Genomic DNA, 19,407 nt, shown 5'->3' with positions numbered 1-19,407 from the left:
TAGTTGAGTGGTGGAGACCATGCATGGGAATAGCTGAGTGGTGGAGACCATGCATGGGCATAGCTGAGTGGTAGAGACCATGCATGGGCATGGCTGAGAGTGGTGGAGACCATGCATGGGCATGGTTGAGTGGTGGAGACCATGCCTGGGGATGGCTGAGTGGTGGAGACCATGCATGGGGATGGCTGAGTGGTGGAGACCATGCATACCATGCATGGGCATAGCTGAGTGGTGGAGACCATGCATGGGCATAGCTGAGTGGTGGAGACCATGCATGGGGATGGCTGAGTGGTGGAGACCATGCATGGGCATAGCTGAGTGGTGGAGACCATGCATGGGCATGGCTGAGTGGTGGAGACCATGCATGGGCATGGCTGAGTGGTGGAGACCATGCCTGGGGATAGTTGAGTGGTGGCTATGCCTGCACCAAGGCAGGAAGAAAGTCAGCAGTGGAGTTTTGATAGCAGCCTGGTTCATTGTCCTGTAAGCTTGTTTGGTCCTGGCTGCTGGAGAATTCTAAAGCTGAGAAAGGACCCAGTGGAGTCATTTTTCCTGCATCTCTCTAGAAAAAAGTGCACAGGGAAACTAAGTTGGCCAAGTTGCTGAGGTTCTGTGTTAAGCGCGTACCTGTCACCTGCCTCGTTTGGGGAGCTTCTCAATAACTGGACTTCACTTTTGCTTCGTATTGAAGGGCAAGAGGGGGAACTTGCAGGAGCATGAGCAGGCAGCCCTGCGGGACCACATGCTTCTGGTTTTAGAGAAGAACTTCCGACTAGAACAGCAGGTGAGTCGTGGGGCCACGTGGGAAGGTGCAGGGCAATCGCTGACACTTAGCTGCTATGTTTTTTTCATGCTCTCTCCGGTTCCGTGTAAGCTGATTGAAGGCACATGCTTTTCTACTAGTGGCCAGTTACGCCCTTGATGTTATAGAACCTTTGAGCTGGAAGGTGCCTTTGAGTTCTTTGGGTTTATCACCTCCTGCAGATGAACTAAGATCAAAGAAGCCTGAAGTCTGTAGCCTGTAAGTGGCAAACTGGATCTCAAGCCAGTGCTCTCAGTGGCTTCCCATCCACTCCAGAGCCTTTGCACATCCCCTTCATCCTTACCGAGCACCTACCAACTGTTTGATATTTTAAAATTAGATCAGTCAGAGCATTACAGTAGTCGAAGGTCTGTTCTAAGTACTATGGGCTTCATGAACTTTGATGTAGAGCTAAGCTGCCCTAGAGAAGCTTTGTAACCCAATAAACACATACTAACTTCATACACACTCACTGACCCTGGCTGTCAAGCCTGTCATGGTTCCTGAAGCGCTCACAGCATCCATAAAGGCTGGCGCTAAGGAGCAGTTATTATGGAAGTTAATTATGTTGCAGGACCATTTTGGAAGACTTTTCAGGCCTGCTGTCAGAGAAGAAGTTTACCACTGCAGATTATTTTGTGATGTCCAATTCCACGTCACAGTGGGAGTGTGCTTTTCAGGGTCACAGCCAGGAGAAAATTAGAAATCCTGACTCAGCAGTAACTGGTCACAGGCCCTGCTGCCTGGGAACTGCGGGTTCTTTATATTCTCCCTATGCATACATCCACTGATTGAACAGACAGTACATGCAAGGTATAGGGTTCATTGTTAGGGACACTGAGTCACAGAAGACATAGCCTCTCCGTGAAGAATCATGGAAATACGAATAGATGAGTGGCTGTGCCTTCTGGAACACAATAATGCTGTGTGGGATACGGAGGCTGCAGCAAGGCACTCTGGGAAAACTGTGGAAGGCTTCTCAGGGTAGAACACCCAAGCTGTACCCTTGTTTGCTTTATTTTTAATTATGTGTATGGGGAATGTGTGCATGAGTGAAGGTGTATGGGGAGGCTGGAAGAGGGTGTCAGGTCTGGAGTAGAGGCAGCTGGGAGCTGCCCAACATGGGTTCTAGAAACTGAACTCAGCTCCTCTGCAAGAGCAGTACGTGTTCTTAACTACTGAGCCGTCTCGCCAGCTCCCCAGGCTGACACTGAAGGGAAAGAGAGTGTGCAGGAGCAGGGCGTGTGCCCAGACAGGCTGGCATAAAGGGTGCTGTAGTTTAAGGAAATGGAGTAGTCGAGTGCCTGAACTCCCGAGTGAGACACAGTGATGATCAAGACAGCAGTGACTTTCTGTGTAAACCTGACACTGTGTGTTCAGGTATTGTTTTACTTATGCATACTCTGCCTTGTTTCAAAAGGGATTTAAGGTCAAAAGTTAGAACTAATGTGTTTCAGTGTTTGGCTTGTTAAACATGTAATAGAGTGGCATTTCCTTTAAAATAGGTACAATTACCTATTATCTTTACGAAAAGGGAATAGCGTGTCAGAGGCTGATAGTGAGGGTGCTGGAGCCGGAAGGCCTGAGCCTGCAGGCTACACACCCACCTGCTTCACTTCTCGGCCCCTCCCCCCACCGGTTCCTCATTTGTAAATGGGATGTGGTAGATGGAGCGGGGGAATGCGTTTGCACTCTCAGGATAGTGCCTGGCACACAAGAAGCATTTCAGTATGGAGGGGAATGGAGAGCTGGAAATGGTGGTGGGAGCCACCCCTGCACCAGTGGACTGCAGACAGCATGGAGGCATTCTGAGGCTGAAGTGGATGCTTAGGAGGCAGAGAACCTGGATGGTATCGACTGAGATGGGCACCAGGAGAACAGGAGCCGGTTAGAAGCAGGGGTTGGGGTGGGGGGACTGCCAGGTGAGCCTCCTGGCCATTTGTCCGTCATTCGTCAAACACGCATCCAGTGTCTTCCCTCTAAGGGATCGCGCTGGGTCCAGAGAATAAAGGAGTGAGTCTCGGCAAGCACTCTAGTGGAGGAAAAGGACAAAACAACACTAAGAGCGAGTTGTGGGGGGGATGAAGGAGCTACGGGTGGGTATCGATGGGACTGGGAGGGCCTGGGTGGGTGATGGGGGTAAGGCGATATTCCCAGAGGCGGTGCCTTTGAGCGGCTGCACTGAAAAGGTAATTCTGGATGAGGGAAGTCCCCTGGTAGAAGCAGGCACTGAGCAGTCTTGCCGGATGCACATGGTTAACTAGGTGCTGTGCCGTCTTGTTGGACAGGATGCACATGGGTGAGAAATGAGTGTGAAGCCACAAGGGTGTCAGAAGATATAGAGCCTCCAGTTTCCTTTAGAAAAAAAAAAAAAAAGCCACTGGAGACGTTGAAACAGGGGAAATAGAAGACCAGATTTGTCTCTTGGTGTTGTTGGTTGTGATAAGGAGTATGAACTGGAGATATTTTCCCAGCACCAACTGGTACCAGGCTCCATACAGCTGCTGTGAGATCCAGGATGATCCCAGCTTCCATGGAGGGAACACTCCTGTGTGAGGGAAGGTCTCAGGGTGGGATCAGGTGTGAAGCGTCACAGCCTAGGAAAGAATTGATAAAAACTGTGATTGCTGAACAGATAGGACAAGTGTGATGTGTGTGAGTGTGTGTGTGTGTGTGTGTGTGTGTGTGTGTGAGTGATGTGTGTGAGTGAGTCTGTGTGTCTGTGTGTGATGTGAGTGAGTCTGTGTGTGTGTGTGTGTGTGTGTGTGTGTGTGTGTGTTGTATCATCTGTCTGTCTGTCTGTCTGTCTGTCTGTATGTGTGCATGTGTATGTGTGTGGTACACCTGAAATTCCAGCACTTGGAAAGTGGAGGCAAGAAGGCTCGGTCACCCGAGCTATGTAGCTGGTTCCAGGTCAGCCTGGGCCACAGACTCTCAAAAACCAGAAACCAAACAAACACACAAATGAGACGAAGTGAGAACTGGCTGTAAGAGCTTTTCTGTGTGTAATGTTGTGAGTGGAAGTTGGCCCGCGTTCAGACTGGGATGACTCTTAGGTTTCTGGTCGTCTCCCTCACATAGATTACAAATTCTGGGCTGGCAGGGTGGCTGAGTGAGTAAGAAGAGCACTTGCTGCACAAGCCTGAGGACCTGAGTGGAGGGCGGGCAGCCCAAGTCCAGGCTCGGTGAGAGACCGTCTCAAGGGGGAGGTCCAGAGCAGCAGAGGAAGCTGCAGACATGCGTGTGTGCACACACAGATTGATTGTGGTGTCTAAGTTTAGCAGTGCTCACCTAGTTTGGCTCCACTTGCTTGTGAGCTGACAGTTACCCGAGGGGGCTCTTTGGGGACGAAGGGCAGAGACAGAGCTGGCAGGAATTCGGTGAGGCGCTGACAGGTGTCTGTCTGACAGCGAGCAATGAAAGAGTGCACCAAGGCAGTGTATCGAGTCCAGCCACGTGACACCCCGACTGGCTGGCCATCACCGCAGGTCAGGGATGGCACAGTCTATGGGTCTGATTTTAGAGACTACCTGCAAATACTTTCTTGAATTACGTGGGACTCTGCCCATCAACACTGCCCTGGAAATGCACATGTACCGTTTCCCTCTAGAAAATGTTACCCCATGAGCCTGTGTGAATGCAATTAATGACTCGTCTCTCCTTGTTCACTTGCCTGTTACTAGATCTCTGAATTATATCAGAGTCTCGAACAGAAAGAAAGCAAGATCCAGCAGCTGGCGGACACCGTGAAGAAGTTTGAAAAGGAGTTTAAGCAGTTTACACAGATGTTTGGTAGAAATGGAAGTTTCCTCTCAAACGTCCAGGTAAGGGCTGGACAGACACGCAGGGGTTGAAAGTGCTGACTCAGCGGCTCACAGCCACCTGTAACTCCAATTTAGAGGAAACGATTCTCTCTTCTGGTCTGCACAGGCTCCTGCATACACGTGGTGCATACAGATATACTCAGGCACACACACACACACACACACACACACACACACACACACACACACATAAAATAAATATTTTTTTTAAAAGAAAAGAAGGGCTAGAGACGTGGCTCAGCAGGTAAGAGCACTTGCTGCTCTTGCAGTGGACCCGGGTTCAATTCCCAGGTTCAATTCCCTGGGTTCAATTACCACCCACATGGTGGTAGTTCACAACCATCCATGATTCCAGTTCCAGAGCATCCAATACCCAATTCTGACCTCTGCAGACACCAAGCGCATACAGTATGCACAGACATACATGCAGGCAAAACACTCACACATAAAATAAGCTAATATAAATCCTTTAAAGCAAGAAAACATCCAGGTGAGACCTGGTTTTTCCATTCAAAGCTGTGACCTGCTTTCAGTCAGCCCTGCTGGCTGAAGCCCCTCACTGGGGTTTTCCTCTTAATGTTTTAAATGGAAACCATATCAAATGCGTAGGAGTGCTGCTAGAGTCAGGGGCACCAGAATCAGGGGGTGCCAGAGTCAGGGGCACCAGAATCAGGGGGTGCCAGAGTCAGGGGCACCAGAGTCAGGGGGTACCAGAGTCAGGGGTGCTAGAGTTAGGGTGCCAGAGTCAGGGGACACCAGAGTCAGGGGCGCCAGAGTCAGGGGCACCAGAATCAGGGGGTACCAGAGTCAGGGGTGCCAGAGTTAGGGTGCCAGAGTCAGGGGGTGCCAGAGTCAGGGGCGCCAGAGTCAGGGGCGCCAGAGTCAGAGGGTGCCAGAGTCAGGGGCACCAGAGTCAGGGGGCGCCAGAGTCAGGGGCGCCAGAGTCAGGGGCACCAGAGTCAGGGGGCGCCAGAGTCAGGGGTGCCAGAGTCAGGGGCCGCCAGAGTCAGGGGGTGCCAGAGTCAGGGGCACCAGAGTCAGGGGTGCCAGAGTCAGGGATGCCAGAGTCAGGGGTGCACCAGAGTCAGGGGTGCCAGAGTCAGGGGCACCAGAGTCAGGGGGTGCCAGAGTCAGGGGGTACCAGAGTCAGGGGCACCAGAGTCAGGGGTGCCAGAGTCAGGGGGTACCAGAGTCAGGGGTTACCAGAGTCAGGGGCCGCCAGAGTCAGGGGGTGCCAGAGTCAGGGGGTGCCAGAGTCAGGGGTGCCAGAGTCAGGGGGCGCCAGAGTCAGGGGTGCCAGAGTCAGGGGACGCCAGAGTCAGGGGCACCAGAGTCAGGGGGTGCCAGAGTCAGGGGTGCCAGAGTCAGGGGGTGCCAGAGTCAGGGGTGCCAGAGTCAGGGGGCACCAGAGTCAGGGGGTGCCAGAGTCAGGGAGCACCAGAGTCAGGGGTGCCAGAGTCAGGGGACGCCAGAGTCAGGGGCACCAGAGTCAGGGGGTGCCAGAGTCAGGGGTGCCAGAGTCAGGGGGTGCCAGAGTCAGGGGTGCCAGAGTCAGGGGTGCCAGAGTCAGGGGACACCAGAGTCAGGGGTGCCAGAGTCAGGGGTGCCAGAGTCAGGGGGCGCCAGAGTCAGGGGGTGCCAGAGTCAGGGGGCACCAGAGTCAGGGGGTGCCAGAGTCAGGGAGCACCAGAGTCAGGGGTGCCAGAGTCAGGGGACGCCAGAGTCAGGGGCACCAGAGTCAGGGGGTGCCAGAGTCAGGGGTGCCAGAGTCAGGGGGTGCCAGAGTCAGGGGTGCCAGAGTCAGGGGTGCCAGAGTCAGGGGACACCAGAGTCAGGGGTGCCAGAGTCAGGGGACACCAGAGTCAGGGGTGCCAGAGTCAGGGGTGCCAGAGTCAGGGATGCCGGAGTCAAGGGGACACCAGAGTCAGGGGCGCCAGAGTCAGGGGTGCCAGAGTCAGGGGACACCAGAGTCAGGGGTGCCAGAGTCAGGGGACACCAGAGTCAGGGGTGCCAGAGTCAGGGGTGCCAGAGTCAGGGATGCCAGAGTCAGGGATGCCGGAGTCAAGGGGACACCAGAGTCAGGGGGCGCCAGAGTCAGGGGGCGCCAGAGTCAGGGGCGCCAGCAGCACCCGCACAGCCCCCGTCCCTGGAACTCCTTGTCCCAGTCGCTGTTTCTGGCACTCTGCGCTCCCCTGGCTGTGCGGCATGCATCTCCAGAAAGAATGCTGCATGTGCTGTGGCCGGCCTCTGATAGTAACAGCACTGCTTTCATGACCCAGTGTATTGACCAATGTTGGTACATGTAACATTTATACCATACTTTCATAGTATGTATGAAAATCAGAGTTTTGATTCATGTTGGGTTAATTTCCCTGATTGAGACACATTGAGAACATAGTTCTGCATTTTGAAGACAAGAAAGCAAAATCATTAATTACCCTTGGAAGAGCATGTGTTAAACCTCACTAAAATAAAATATAAAAAAAATCACTTGGTGGATCACAAATGTTAGATAATCACAAGCAGATTTCTAATAGATAAAAGTTCTCATTATGAGATTTGCAGTGGAAAAATTTAAGATTATATAATATGGGCAATGTATTTGAAATTTGTTTTGTTCCGGAAAATCTGGGCCACATAAACTCTACTTATCCAGTACATCATATATGTATACATATATGCATATGTTCTACATGTGCTGTATGTGCTGTGCATATGTATGTTCAGATGTGTGTGCATATATGCATGTGTGAACATGTCCAGAAAAAAGCCTATCATACTATTAGTCCTGGCATGTTTCTAAACAGACGAGCAGTGTGGAATTAAGACTGCATGGGCAAGGCAGACAGATGAATGCCCTCCATCTGAGAGAGCCATGGAGCATGTAGGCCTCTTCCAGACCATGTCCTGCTCTGCCTGGGCCAGAGCAGGGGCCTGGTCCGTCTCAGCTTCCTTACAGAGGGGAGCTGGGAGAATGGCTTCTCAGGGAAGGACATGCTAAGGCCAGAGGAGTGACAGCCAGAGAACACGTATGTAAGTGGAAGGGGACTTCAGACACATTAAGAAAAGCTCCGAGATTCACCAGAAGCGTTCAGATGGGCGAGGAGGGGGAAAGGCAGGGGCTGGTGAATTTTCTCTCTGGACTGTGTCGCTTTCTTTTCATTGGTGGATAATATGTGAAATATTTGCATTAAAATTCAGTCTTAACAAATGATGAATTTATTGTCTAATTTCCAAATCTGATTTCCAAATCTTTTTGCACTGCCAGACTCTGACCAGTCACATTGACAAGTCGGCGTGGCTGGAGGCGCAGGTGCGGCAGCTGCTACAAACCGTCAACCAGCAGCAAAACAGGTCTGACCTGCGGGCTCTGGTGGAAGCCATCGACAGCGTGAAGCAGAAGATTAGCCTGCTGGAAGCCAGTGACCAGAGATTAGGTGTGTGGCAGTCCACTTCTCTCCTGACTTCCCTGCATGATGTGAGAGCAGCTAACACCTCCAACAGGTCACAGCCCAGCTCTCAGGGATAAACTGGCTGAATCCTGTTTGTGAAGCTGCCTAGGCCAAAACGAGGGTCGCCCTGATGTGGGGGAGTCAGACAAGGCCCTGAGACAGCTCAGGCAGTCCCAAGAGCAGGGAGCCATGACTGTCAAGAGCAGGGGGAGATAATAATAAGTTAAGGGGGAGGTAATGGATGCCTGGCTGTCTTGGGTATAGATAGGAGAGGACTTGGCTGCTAAAAGGCACACCAGGGCCAGTGAGATGGCACAGCGGGTGATCTGCTGTGCAGTCAAGATGACCCGTGTGTTAATTACTTTTCTGTCACTGTGATGAAACACCATGGCTGAGGCAGCTTACAGACGGATAAGAGTCCATCACCAGCACACAGGGAGCGTGGCAGCAGGCAGGCAGGCATGTGCTGGAGCGGCAGCTGAGAGCTCACATTTCTATCCACAAACAGCAAGCAGAGAGCGCTAACCTCAAGCCCAGTGACACACCTCCTCCAACAAGGCCACCCTTCTAATCCTCCCCAAACAGCCACCAACTGGAGACCAAGGACACAACTCATTCAAACCACAAGACCCAGAGTTTGGCTTCTGGAGCCCACATAGTGGAGGGTAAGAGCCAACCACTGAAAGTTATCCTGTGACCTCCACAGGTATGCTATGGCACAAACGTGCCTGCACACACACACACACACACACACACACACACACACACACACACACAATAATAATAATAATAATAAAGCTTTTTAGTATAAAATGCATTATAGGGGCAGGGGAGATCACTCAGTGGATAAAGCATTTCTTCCTGCATAAACATGGCCTGGAGTTTGAATCCCTAGAGCCTTGTGAATGCCGAGTAAGCTTGAGAGCTCCTGTAATCCTAGCGCCCTGGAGTCTGAGACAGGATCCCCAGGACAAGCTCGCTGAAACAGCAGGGACTGGTTCAGTGAGAGACCTGCCCCAAAGGCTAAAGGACAATTGAGGAAGACACTCAACATCAACTCTGGCCTCTATATGCACACACATGCACACACACATGCACGAATGCAAAGACACTTTCATCACACCCATGCACACACTAGTTAAGCATAAGGCTGAGCATGAGAATTCACTTGAGGTGAATGCCCAGTGTGTCTTACACTTAGGCAAGCTTCAGGGTCAGAGGACACATCCCTGTGTGCTTGGTGTCAGCTTACCAAGGGGTGGCATCCACTGAGTTAGTGTTAGTAATGTGTGCGGTACCCGTGTGTGTGGTACCCGTGCGTGCGGCACCCGTGTGGATGCTGTGCTTAGCTCCACTTTGCCAGCGTTTCACTGGCACTGTTTGGCTAGCAAGCCCGGGCTGCAGCTTCCTGTTCTGTTTCCTTTCAGTTGTTCTGGAGGGGGAGACCAGCAAGCATGACGCACACATTAATATCCACAAGGCACAGCTGAATAAGAACGAAGAGCGATTTAAGCTGCTGGAGGGCGCCTGCTACAGTGGCAAGCTCATCTGGAAGGTGACAGATTACAAGGTGAAGAAGAGGGAGGCCATGGAGGGACACACAGTGTCGGTCTTCAGCCAGCCCTTCTACACCAGCCGCTGCGGCTACCGGCTCTGTGCCAGAGCGTACCTGAACGGCGATGGGTCTGGGAAGGGGACTCACCTGTCCCTGTACTTTGTGGTGATGAGGGGTGAGTTTGACTCACTGTTACAGTGGCCGTTCAGGCAGAGGGTCACCCTGATGCTTTTGGACCAGAGTGGCAAGAAGAACCACATTGTGGAGACCTTCAGAGCTGACCCCAACAGCAGCAGCTTCCGAAGGCCTGACGGCGAGATGAACATCGCCTCGGGCTGTCCCCGCTTTGTGTCACACTCCACTCTGGAGAATTCCAAGAACACCTACATCAAAGACGACACCCTGTTCTTGAAAGTGGCCGTGGATTTAACCGACTTGGAGGATCTGTAATATTAACCGAAAAGAAGCACAGGGGGCAGACGACATCGTTGAAGCCCAGACCTCTGGACTGAACGTGCTTTTGGTGTTGGCCTTTTGCCTTTAAGATCTGAGTGTTATCTTTTTCTCCTGGATCCCGCCCCAGTCTGAAACTTAAAACTCTTAGACTATTGCTGTTATTTATATTTTTATATCTTGTGAAAATTATAATGATCTTGACAGTAAGGCCTGGGGCTCCTCTCTCTCTCACTGATGTTAGGGAAGTGCCACGGGATGTCTAGTACTGAATGTGACTGAGTGCTCAGAGGCAGAATTCCCAGTTGACAAACTGGCAGTGGCGGTACACACACACACACACACACACACACACACACACACACACACACACACACACTTTTTATCCCAGCACTCAGAAGGCAGAGGCAGGTGGATCTCTGAGGTTGAGTCCAGCCTGGTCTACAGAGCAAGTTCCAGGACAGCCAAGGCTACACAGAGAAACCCTGTCTTGTGGTGGACATCTTTTTGGAGGCAGGCAGGCTGTCCTAGTGAAGTATGGGTGATGTAACTATAGGCAGTATGCTGCATTTGGAGCACAGTTCCTCAGGGAAGTACCACATCCTTGAAAACTGCATCACGTCTCTGTTTTCTGTGATTCACTAGCAGACTGTAAGCACAGTTTTCAGAGTTGTGTAACAGCTGGTCAATGGGGTTAGCATTTCACCCTCTCTACCAACACAGAGCAGAAGGTGCAGACAGTTATGTTTAGTGAACCAAAGTACAGATCTCATTAGGGTTAACCAGATGAAAACCATCCGCTTTGGTCAACTATACCAGTTTCATGAAACTCAACCAAGTGACATTTGTGTAACAGTTAGTGTGAAGACAAGCAAAGTCTTTATTATGATAGAGAAGATGTGAAAATTGGAGAATGGGGATCCCATCTGCTATGGGTAGCAGCTGTCCAAACATTGTTCTTTTGGAAGAACTTTTAAATTCATATATTGACAAAAAAAAAAGGGGGGGGTGTTTGTAGAAACCTGTGGAGTTTCCTGTCAGAGTTCTGAGTACTCTGTGACCAGAAATGACCAGATTTTTGTGTATCTGTCTACTGCGGTGGTTCTCAACCTGTGAGTTGTGACTCCTTTGGGGGTGGGTCAACCGACCCTTTCACAAGAGTCACCTAAGACCACTGGAAAACACAGATAATTACATTACAATTCATAACAGAAGCAAAATTGCAGTTATGAAGTAGCAATGAAAATAATTTTATGGTTGAGGGTCACCACAACATGAGGAACTGTGTTAAAGGGTCACAGCGTTAGGAAGGTTGAGAACTACTGGTCTGTTGTGTGTAAATACAAGCCATGATCTGCCTTTCAACTCAATAAGCCCGAGACTGACATCTGCCAACCTGCTCTGACTGGAAAAGCATGCTATGCCGTCTCCATTGCTCGTATACAGTTGGCTCTTCACACAGAAGGACAAGTGTCATGGCCCAAGGGCCATTCAGAGCTCACTCGGGTGACAGCCATGCACCTTGCAATTGGCACTCAACCTGTATAAGAAACAGAACTTGGGGCTGCAGAGATGGCTCAATGGTTAAGAGTACTTGTTCCTCTTCCAGAGAACCTGAATTCAGTTCCCAGTGCCCATGTCAAGTGGCTCACAAACACCTGTAACTCCAGCTCAGGGGATCTGATGCCCTCTCTCTGGCCCCTGTGGACACCTGCATTCACATCTGCACACACCTTCACACAGGTGCTCACAGATACACATAACTAAAAATGAATCTTAAAAACAAAACACAGGCCAGGCAGTAGTGGCACATGCCTTTAGTTCCAGCACTCGGGAAGTAGAGGCAGGTGGATCTCTATGAACTGGAGGCCAACCTGGTCTACAGAGAGTTCCAGGACAGCCAGGGCTATAGAGATAAACCCTTTCTCAGGAAAAAAAAAATGGGGATGGAGAGATGGCTCAGCAGTTAAGACCACTAGCTGCTCTTCCAGAGAACAGTTTCAATTTCTAGCACCTACATGGTGGCTGACAACCACCTGTAACTCAGGTCCCAAGGGATCCGACACCCTCTCCTGGCCTCTGGGCACTGCGTTCATGTGCACAGACATACATGCAGGCAAAGCACCCATACACATAAAATAAAATACTGGTTTTAAGTAGAAACAACTTACCTGACTGACTTCTGGGAGTCCAGGAACCCTCTCAGTCTCTTCTGTGAGGACACTAGAGTCACACCACAGGACAGAACAGGTGCATCTTAGAAATACACCGTCCCTGGCTGCTGGCGAGCTCTGGTACAGCGATGGCTACCTGTGACCTCAGAATAATCCAGAAGCCCAATCTCTAGTCCACAAGGCCAGACTGGGGGCATGCTGTGGGTTTGTTCACTATTTCATCTATGTATTGTCAGGGTTCTCTAGAGCAGCAACTTACAGAATGAATCTTTGTCTCTGTGTCAGGTGTGTGTGTGTGTGTGTGTGTGTGTGTGGAATTTATTCAAATAACTTACAGGCTGCAGTACAATTAATCCACCAATGGCTAGCTGTGAGCAGTAAGTCCAAGAAGCCAGTAGTTGCTCAGTCCATGAGGCTGGATGTCTCCATTGGTCTTCAGTAGATGTTGAAATCCTGAAGAAGCAGGCTCCACTGCCAGTGAAGGAATGGACGTGCTAGCAAGGCAAGAACAAGCAGGCAAAGAACAAAAGCTTCCAGCAGAAGGTGTGGTCCAGATTAAAGTTGTCTTCCTGCCTCTGATCCGGATCAAAGCTGTGTGTCTTCCTACCTCAGAGGTCCAGACAAGTGGCTTCACCCAAACAAAAAAACTCACAGGTGTGCTGTCCATTTCTGGATTGTAGTTCATTCCAGATGTAGTCAAATTGACAACCTAGAATAGCCATCCCAATCTCCAAGGTCTTTCTCTGTGTCTTCTAAAGTAGAGGATCATATTGTGAGTTGAGCTTTGAAAAACAAACAGTTACCAGGACAGTGGAGGTCAGAGGACAACTTTTAGGAGTAGGTTCTCCTGCCTTTCAGATCGGGGATCAAACGCAGGTTGTCAGGGTTGGTACAAGCCCCTTTACCTACCCTCTGAGCCATCTGACCAGCCCATACTGTAAGGAGTTTTAAGTAGTTGATACAGAAAACATTTTAAAGTGAACCTATCAAAGTATTGGCCTTGAATTTTAACCAGCCCCCTTGCATATAAATGTTGGGATGTAGTTTGCTTAGAGTCCAGAGTCCCTCCGTCACTAAAGTAGTGACCACAGAACAGAAAAGTAAACAGTGGGCTTTTTCACAAAATAAAAGTTGTAGGTTTTGTTCTGAAAAAGGTAGATCCATGTACAGATATTTTCCTCTTGTGTGTTGAATAGTTATCGTCACTAAATAACAAAGTTCTTATTTTCATTTTCATGTAATCTTGATTCCTCATGAAGAGAAAATACAGTTGGCAAAAGGGAGTTAGTATCCTCAAGGAGGGTATGTAAGGGTTACAGTAGAGTGTGATATTGATGGCTCTGAATTCTGACCCCTGACTGTTTTCAGGGAGACGAGATATTCACAACCAGGTTCTATTTACAGTACCATTGGAGAAATGATGACTCAGCAATTAAAAGCACACGAGAGAGAGAGAGAGAGAGAGAGAGAGAGAGAGAGAGAGAGAGAGAGAGAGAGAGAGAGCGCACACACACACACACACACACACACACACACACACACAACTGTTGCAGAGGACCCAACACCCACTTCAGGGAGCTCACAATTGCCTGTACCTCTTACCACAGCCACCTGTACTCAGATGCACAGGCACACACATACACATAAGTAAAAACAAATCTTAAACAAACATGGAGATAGAAGGCGCCTCTGTGAAGAGCACTGGTTGCTCTTCCAGAGAACCTGGGTTCAATTCCCAGCACCTGCATGGTGGCTCACAACCATGCACAACTCCAGTTCCAGGGGATAAAGTGCCCTTTTCTGGCCTCTGTGGGTCTGGCGTACATGTGGTGGTACACAGACACACAAGCAGGCAAAACACCCACACATAAATAACTTTTTTAATCTTAAAAAAAATAGAATAAGCTTTTTGTTTTGGTTTGATCTTTTTGTTTTGTTTTTGTTTCAGGACTGTTTCTCTAAGTAGCCCTGGCTATCGTGGAACTTGATCTGTAGACCAGGCTGGCCTCAAGCTCAAAGATCTACCTGTCTCTGCCTCCCAAATGCTGGAATTAAAGGTGTGCACCACCACAGCTGGCATAATAAAAAAAAATAAAAATAAAAAATAAAAAATAAAAAACTACTGAACTGGGGAAAGTTTTAGCATTTCTCAGTTGACCTGTTGTTTCCACACCCGACCCTAGGCCTGCGGTAGCCATCTTCTCAGAGGCAGGTGGACTGTCCCAGTGAAGTATGGGTGATGTAGCTACAGAGAGCATGCTGCATTTGGAGCACAGTTCCTCAGAGAAGTACCAAATCCTCGGAAATTTCTTCACCTCTGTGAATGGAAGCCCGGGAGGTGCCCCAGTGGTGAAGTCACCCAAGAATAGTGTCATGGGTGGGGGAGAGGATCCTGCCCAGCATCTGGGGAGGGATGGCTCAGAGGTAAGAGACGAGGGTCACTGAACCTGAGGCTAGTGTGAGGCAGTGTGGAGAGTGGGAGGTGCTGGGTATCGCTTTGTGACTTTGTGTTTGTAATGTTTCATACCAAACTTCTCTGCTTGTTCTGAGACAGACCTCCTGTAGCGAAGGACTTCAACTAGCCAACAAGCTCATGCTGATCTTGAACTTTGGATCTTCCTGCTCTCACTTCCCAAGTGCTAAGATTGCAGGTGTGTGCTGGCATACCTGGCCTCATAGCAAACATTTTAAGGAAATTTTCAAGAAATCTATCAACTCAAGATTCTATAAAAATAATAAACCCCTTGCCGGGCGGTGGTGGCGGCGCACGCCTTTAATCCCAGCACTTGGGAGGCAGAGCCAGGCGGATCTCTGTGAGTTCGAGGCCAGCCTGGGCTACCAAGTGAGCTCCAGGAAAGGCGCAAAGCTACTCAGAGAAACCCTGTCTCGAAAAACCAAAAAAAAAAAAATAATAATAATAATAATAAACCCCAAGAAATAACAAGCAACTACCTAAGGTATTTACTAACGAAAGAGAAATAGCATTTAAGATAGTTTATCAATAAGAGTCAAAAGCTAGCTCAGTGAGTATGATTAAAAAATACACAAAAATGGATGAGGAGTATAATATTAAAAAATATTAAGAACACTGGACAATAGTGTAACATTTGCAGCAGTTTTTTTGTCTGCCTTACACAGTTTAACAATGAGTAACATAAAATTTAACAGCCTACATGGTGATCTAAAGTTCATATTTATAAGCAATCAACTTCAATGCATGATTTTCAACAGTTGAGGGTATTTACTTTCAAATGTTACAGGTGTACATGGTGTGGGAGGGCAGAGTAAGCGAAAAGCAAGAAGAGAAATCCCAGGGCACTGCCTGTTTAAAATCATCCCAGCAAGGGGCTGGAGAGATGACTCCTGGGCACCCACAGGGTGTACAGACATTCAACCGAAACACTTATACACAAATAAATATTAAAATTTAAAATTTAAAAATAAATAAAAATGTTTAAAGAAATCATTTTCTTTAAATGAATTGTTTCTTACCCTCTTTCTTTTTTAAAAAAAAGATTTATTTATTTATTTATTTATTTATTTATTTATTTATTTATTTATTATACAGTGTTCTGCTTGCATGTATGCCTGCAGGCCAGAAGAGGGCATCAGATCTCATAAGGATGGTTGTGAGCCACCGTGTGGTTGCTGAGAATTGAATTCAGGACGTCTGGACAAGCTGCCAGTGCTCTTAACCTCTGAGCCATCTCTCCAGCCCCACATAATTTTAAACATTAATCTGTAGCCAGAAGTTTCTCCAGTCCCACCTGGCCCCACAGTCCTGCGGCCGATTATAAAATAAACACTCAAAGGCTTATATTAATTACCAGCTGTATGGCCTGGGGCAGACCTCTTGCTAGCTAGCTCTCTTATCTTAAATTAACCCATTTCTATTCATCTGTGTATCGCCACATTTACCTGCGTCCCATTACATGCTGCTCCCTGGACAGCTGGATGGCGTCTCCTGCCTCTCCTTCTCTTTCACTCTCTCTCTTGGATTTTCCCCGCCTGACTCTAAGCTGCCTTGCCATAGGCCAATGCAGCTTTTTTATCAACCAATCAGAGCAATGTATATTCACAGTGTACAGAAAGACATCCCACAGCATTAATCTCTTGTCCTATGGCTTTAGTTTTTGTTGTTGTTATTGTTTCTTTTCTTTTCTTTCTTTCTTTCTTTCTTTCTTTCTTTCTTTCTTTATTTATTTATTTATTTATTTATTTTTTTTGAGACAGGGTTTCTCTGTGTAGCCCTGGCTGTCCTGGAACTCACTCTGTAGACCAGGCTGGCTTCAAACTCAGATTTGTCTACTTCTGCCTCCCAAGTGTTGGAATTTAAGGCATGTGCCACCACAGCCCAGCATGCCTTTAGATTTTTTTTTAATTCTTCCATAAATGAGGAAAATAGAGAAAAGTCTCAACCATTTGTACCAGTAAATAGCAGCTATTAATATTATATAGTTTCATTATTTTGAAATAATAAAAACCTATTGGCAGTGCAGGGCAGGAGCACATGCTTGGCTTCATACCTCAGGGGCCTCCCGGTGTACACTTGAATCACACACAAGGAGGAAAAAAGGTTGCAGATAACCAACCATAAAAAAAAAAACAAAAACAAAAAAAAAAAAAACATTCTTTGTAGTCCGTTCTCAGGCTCAGCTGCAAGTTTACCTTAAGCCACAGCTACTACACAGTTCTTACATGTTCCATAGAAAGTTGTCTTTTAGGCTAAGAAATGTTCAAAAGTTGTTTACAAAGTCTTGTTTTTTGTTTTTCGAGGCAGGGTCTTTCTGTGTAGCCCTGGCTGTCCTGGAACTCACTCTGTAGACCAGGCTGGCCTCACACAGAAATCCGCCTGGCTCTGCCTCCTGAGTGCTGGGATTAAAGATGTGTGCTACCACCACCCAGCTTGTTTACAAAGTCTTAAGAGAAAAAAAAAATTTTTTTTTTTTGCTCCCAAAATACTATAAGGTTTCTAGCACACTCTGGGAGGTCTGAGCTCATCTTTATTGGTACAGTTCCATACACTGCACTGTGGAGGTCTGAGCTCATCTTTATTGGAACAGTTCCATGCACTGCACTATGGAGGTCTGAACTCATCTTTATTGGTACAGTTCCATGCACTGCACTGTGGAGGTCTGAACTCATCTTTATTGGTACAGTTCCATGCACTGCACTGTGGAGGTCTGCCATGCCTGCACTGCCAGAAAACTGAGAAACACCGAATTCTGGGCTGGGCCCCCAAAATGCCTTGTTTCATGGGGTTGTTGTCCGGGCAGTGAGCAGTCCAGGATGTTAAGAACTGGTCTGTAGGGGAACACGGTGTGAATATTTGAGTCTCCATCTTCCGGGAAGGGTGGAGTGAGGACTGCAAGGGCAGACTGTGGAAAACACACTTGATTGGAGAAAGAATTAGGGGTGTGCTCCCCTTGTGAGTGTTGGGGGTGGGCCTGATTTGGGAGCACATGCTGTTGGGAGCTCATAGGATTAGGATAGGGAGGTCTGAGGAGAGCCCCATCTGTTATTAAAGAAGTCGCTGGTGATAGGCCACAGGCTCCTGCCTCTACTCCGAGGCCTAGCAGAGCTGGCCCGTGTGTCCCGCCGCATCTGTTGCCACTTCCGCATCACCTGCTTGCATCACCTGCTTCTGTCACGTTTCTGGGAACTCCATGGGCATGGTGCTATGATGCATATTCATTTACTGAGCCTGGGGGCTCACTGCTGGAAACCTACTATTTTAAACAATGGAGAAAACAGATAATGATCACCTCCAAGACTGGTACCGAAAGTATTTGGGAGACCTTAGTCATTTCTAATTAAAAAAAAAATATTAAAAATGACTCACAGATGAGAAAATGAATATTGTAATTTTTAAAAAGCCGCCTACCAGAAATCTGGAGAAACAGAAGATGCCACCTTGAAATAGGTGCCCTTGGGGGTACTATCCAGTGAGATACTAGTCTCCTGGGAAAAGTGAATTTGTTACCTATAAATAGATCCTTACCTATAAAATTAAAAGAAACATCTGTCAAACCATCAAATTACAAAGAAAAAAATACAAAGATCAACCACCAAACACCACACTGTGGTAAAGTATGACAACAAAACCTGCCATAGCCAAACTTAAGAAATACTCCAAAAAGAGAAAAATCAAGTAAAGACGAGAGCTACCATGCTAGCCGGAAGTGATCATCAAACCTGGGGAAATTAACCTGCAAACACATACAGTCTCAAATCTTGGTCACGATCGATTACAAATTCTGTTCCTAAGGCCTGACGCTGTTCACCACGCTCTCCAAGCGGGGGAAGCAGCTGAAACCGAACCCGAAACCCATAGCCGGAAGTCGCCCAGAGCGTTGCCGCGGGGCGGGCTCCTGCCGCGGGGCGGGCGCAGGCGCTCCCGGAAGTCCCGCCCAGCCCCGCCCGGTCGGCCGTGGGACTCTGGTCCGCGGGCCTCCTGCCTCCTCCACCTCTGCTGGCTGCCGTGGGTTTCCAGGAAGTGGCGGCCACCCGCGGGGCTGCGGGCGACACAAGTCTCTGCCGACCACGTGCGCCTGGTGTAGAGCAGAACTACTGAAGAGAGGAAAAGAGTTTGAGATGAATGCCTGTGGAAACCAATCTCTCCGAAAACGCGGATTGTTTTGAGAACAGAACTGCATTCTGAGACGTTCCCAGACGTTCACCTCCCAGACATGTTGGAATTTTTTTCAAAAGGCTTATTTTTATTTTCTGTGTATGGGGGTTTTGTCTGTATAATGTAGGGTATATGCACTGTATGCACTCGTAGTGCCCGCGGGGGCCACGGGGCATTAGATCTCCTGGAACTGGAGTTCTAGGTGGTTGTGAGCCACCATGAAAGGTTCGGGGAAATTGAACTCAAGTCCGCTAGAAGAGGAGCCAGGACTCTTAACCACTGAGCCATCTTTCCAGCTCCCAAAGTATTTCTTTATAACATCTTCAACAAGCTTTTTTGCATTTAATTTTTTTTAACTTTCATTGAAAACTAAGACATAAACATACACATTGGCCTGACTCTGTCCTTTAGAGAGTGTCACCTACCAGTCTGAGTCAGAATTATAACCACTATGGCCGCCTCCACATCCTGCCCCACTGAAAGAGCTTCAGGGGTGAGAGTACACACAGGGCTGCT

General features: G+C 48.5%; 1 protein-coding gene across 1 annotated transcript in view; it reads left to right on the top strand.

The window, feature by feature from the left end:
• Positions 1-10,296, top strand: part of Traf5 (TNF receptor associated factor 5) — a 42,981-nt gene extending 32,685 nt beyond the window's left edge. Inside the window, exons 8-11 of the mRNA XM_042258869.2 lie at positions 692-784; positions 4,486-4,626; positions 7,895-8,063; positions 9,506-10,296. Of these exons, the coding sequence (XP_042114803.2) occupies positions 692-784; positions 4,486-4,626; positions 7,895-8,063; positions 9,506-10,083 (981 nt within the window). The 3' untranslated portion in view covers positions 10,084-10,296. The remainder of the gene's footprint in view (positions 1-691; positions 785-4,485; positions 4,627-7,894; positions 8,064-9,505) is intronic.
• Positions 10,297-19,407: the final 9,111 nt, after the last annotated feature.

The sequence above is a fragment of the Peromyscus maniculatus genome, chromosome 11 (genome assembly GCF_049852395.1).
Source record: "Peromyscus maniculatus bairdii isolate BWxNUB_F1_BW_parent chromosome 11, HU_Pman_BW_mat_3.1, whole genome shotgun sequence".
NCBI classification, from domain to species: domain Eukaryota; kingdom Metazoa; phylum Chordata; class Mammalia; order Rodentia; family Cricetidae; genus Peromyscus; species Peromyscus maniculatus.
This window is presented reverse-complemented; position numbering and strand designations above follow the sequence as displayed.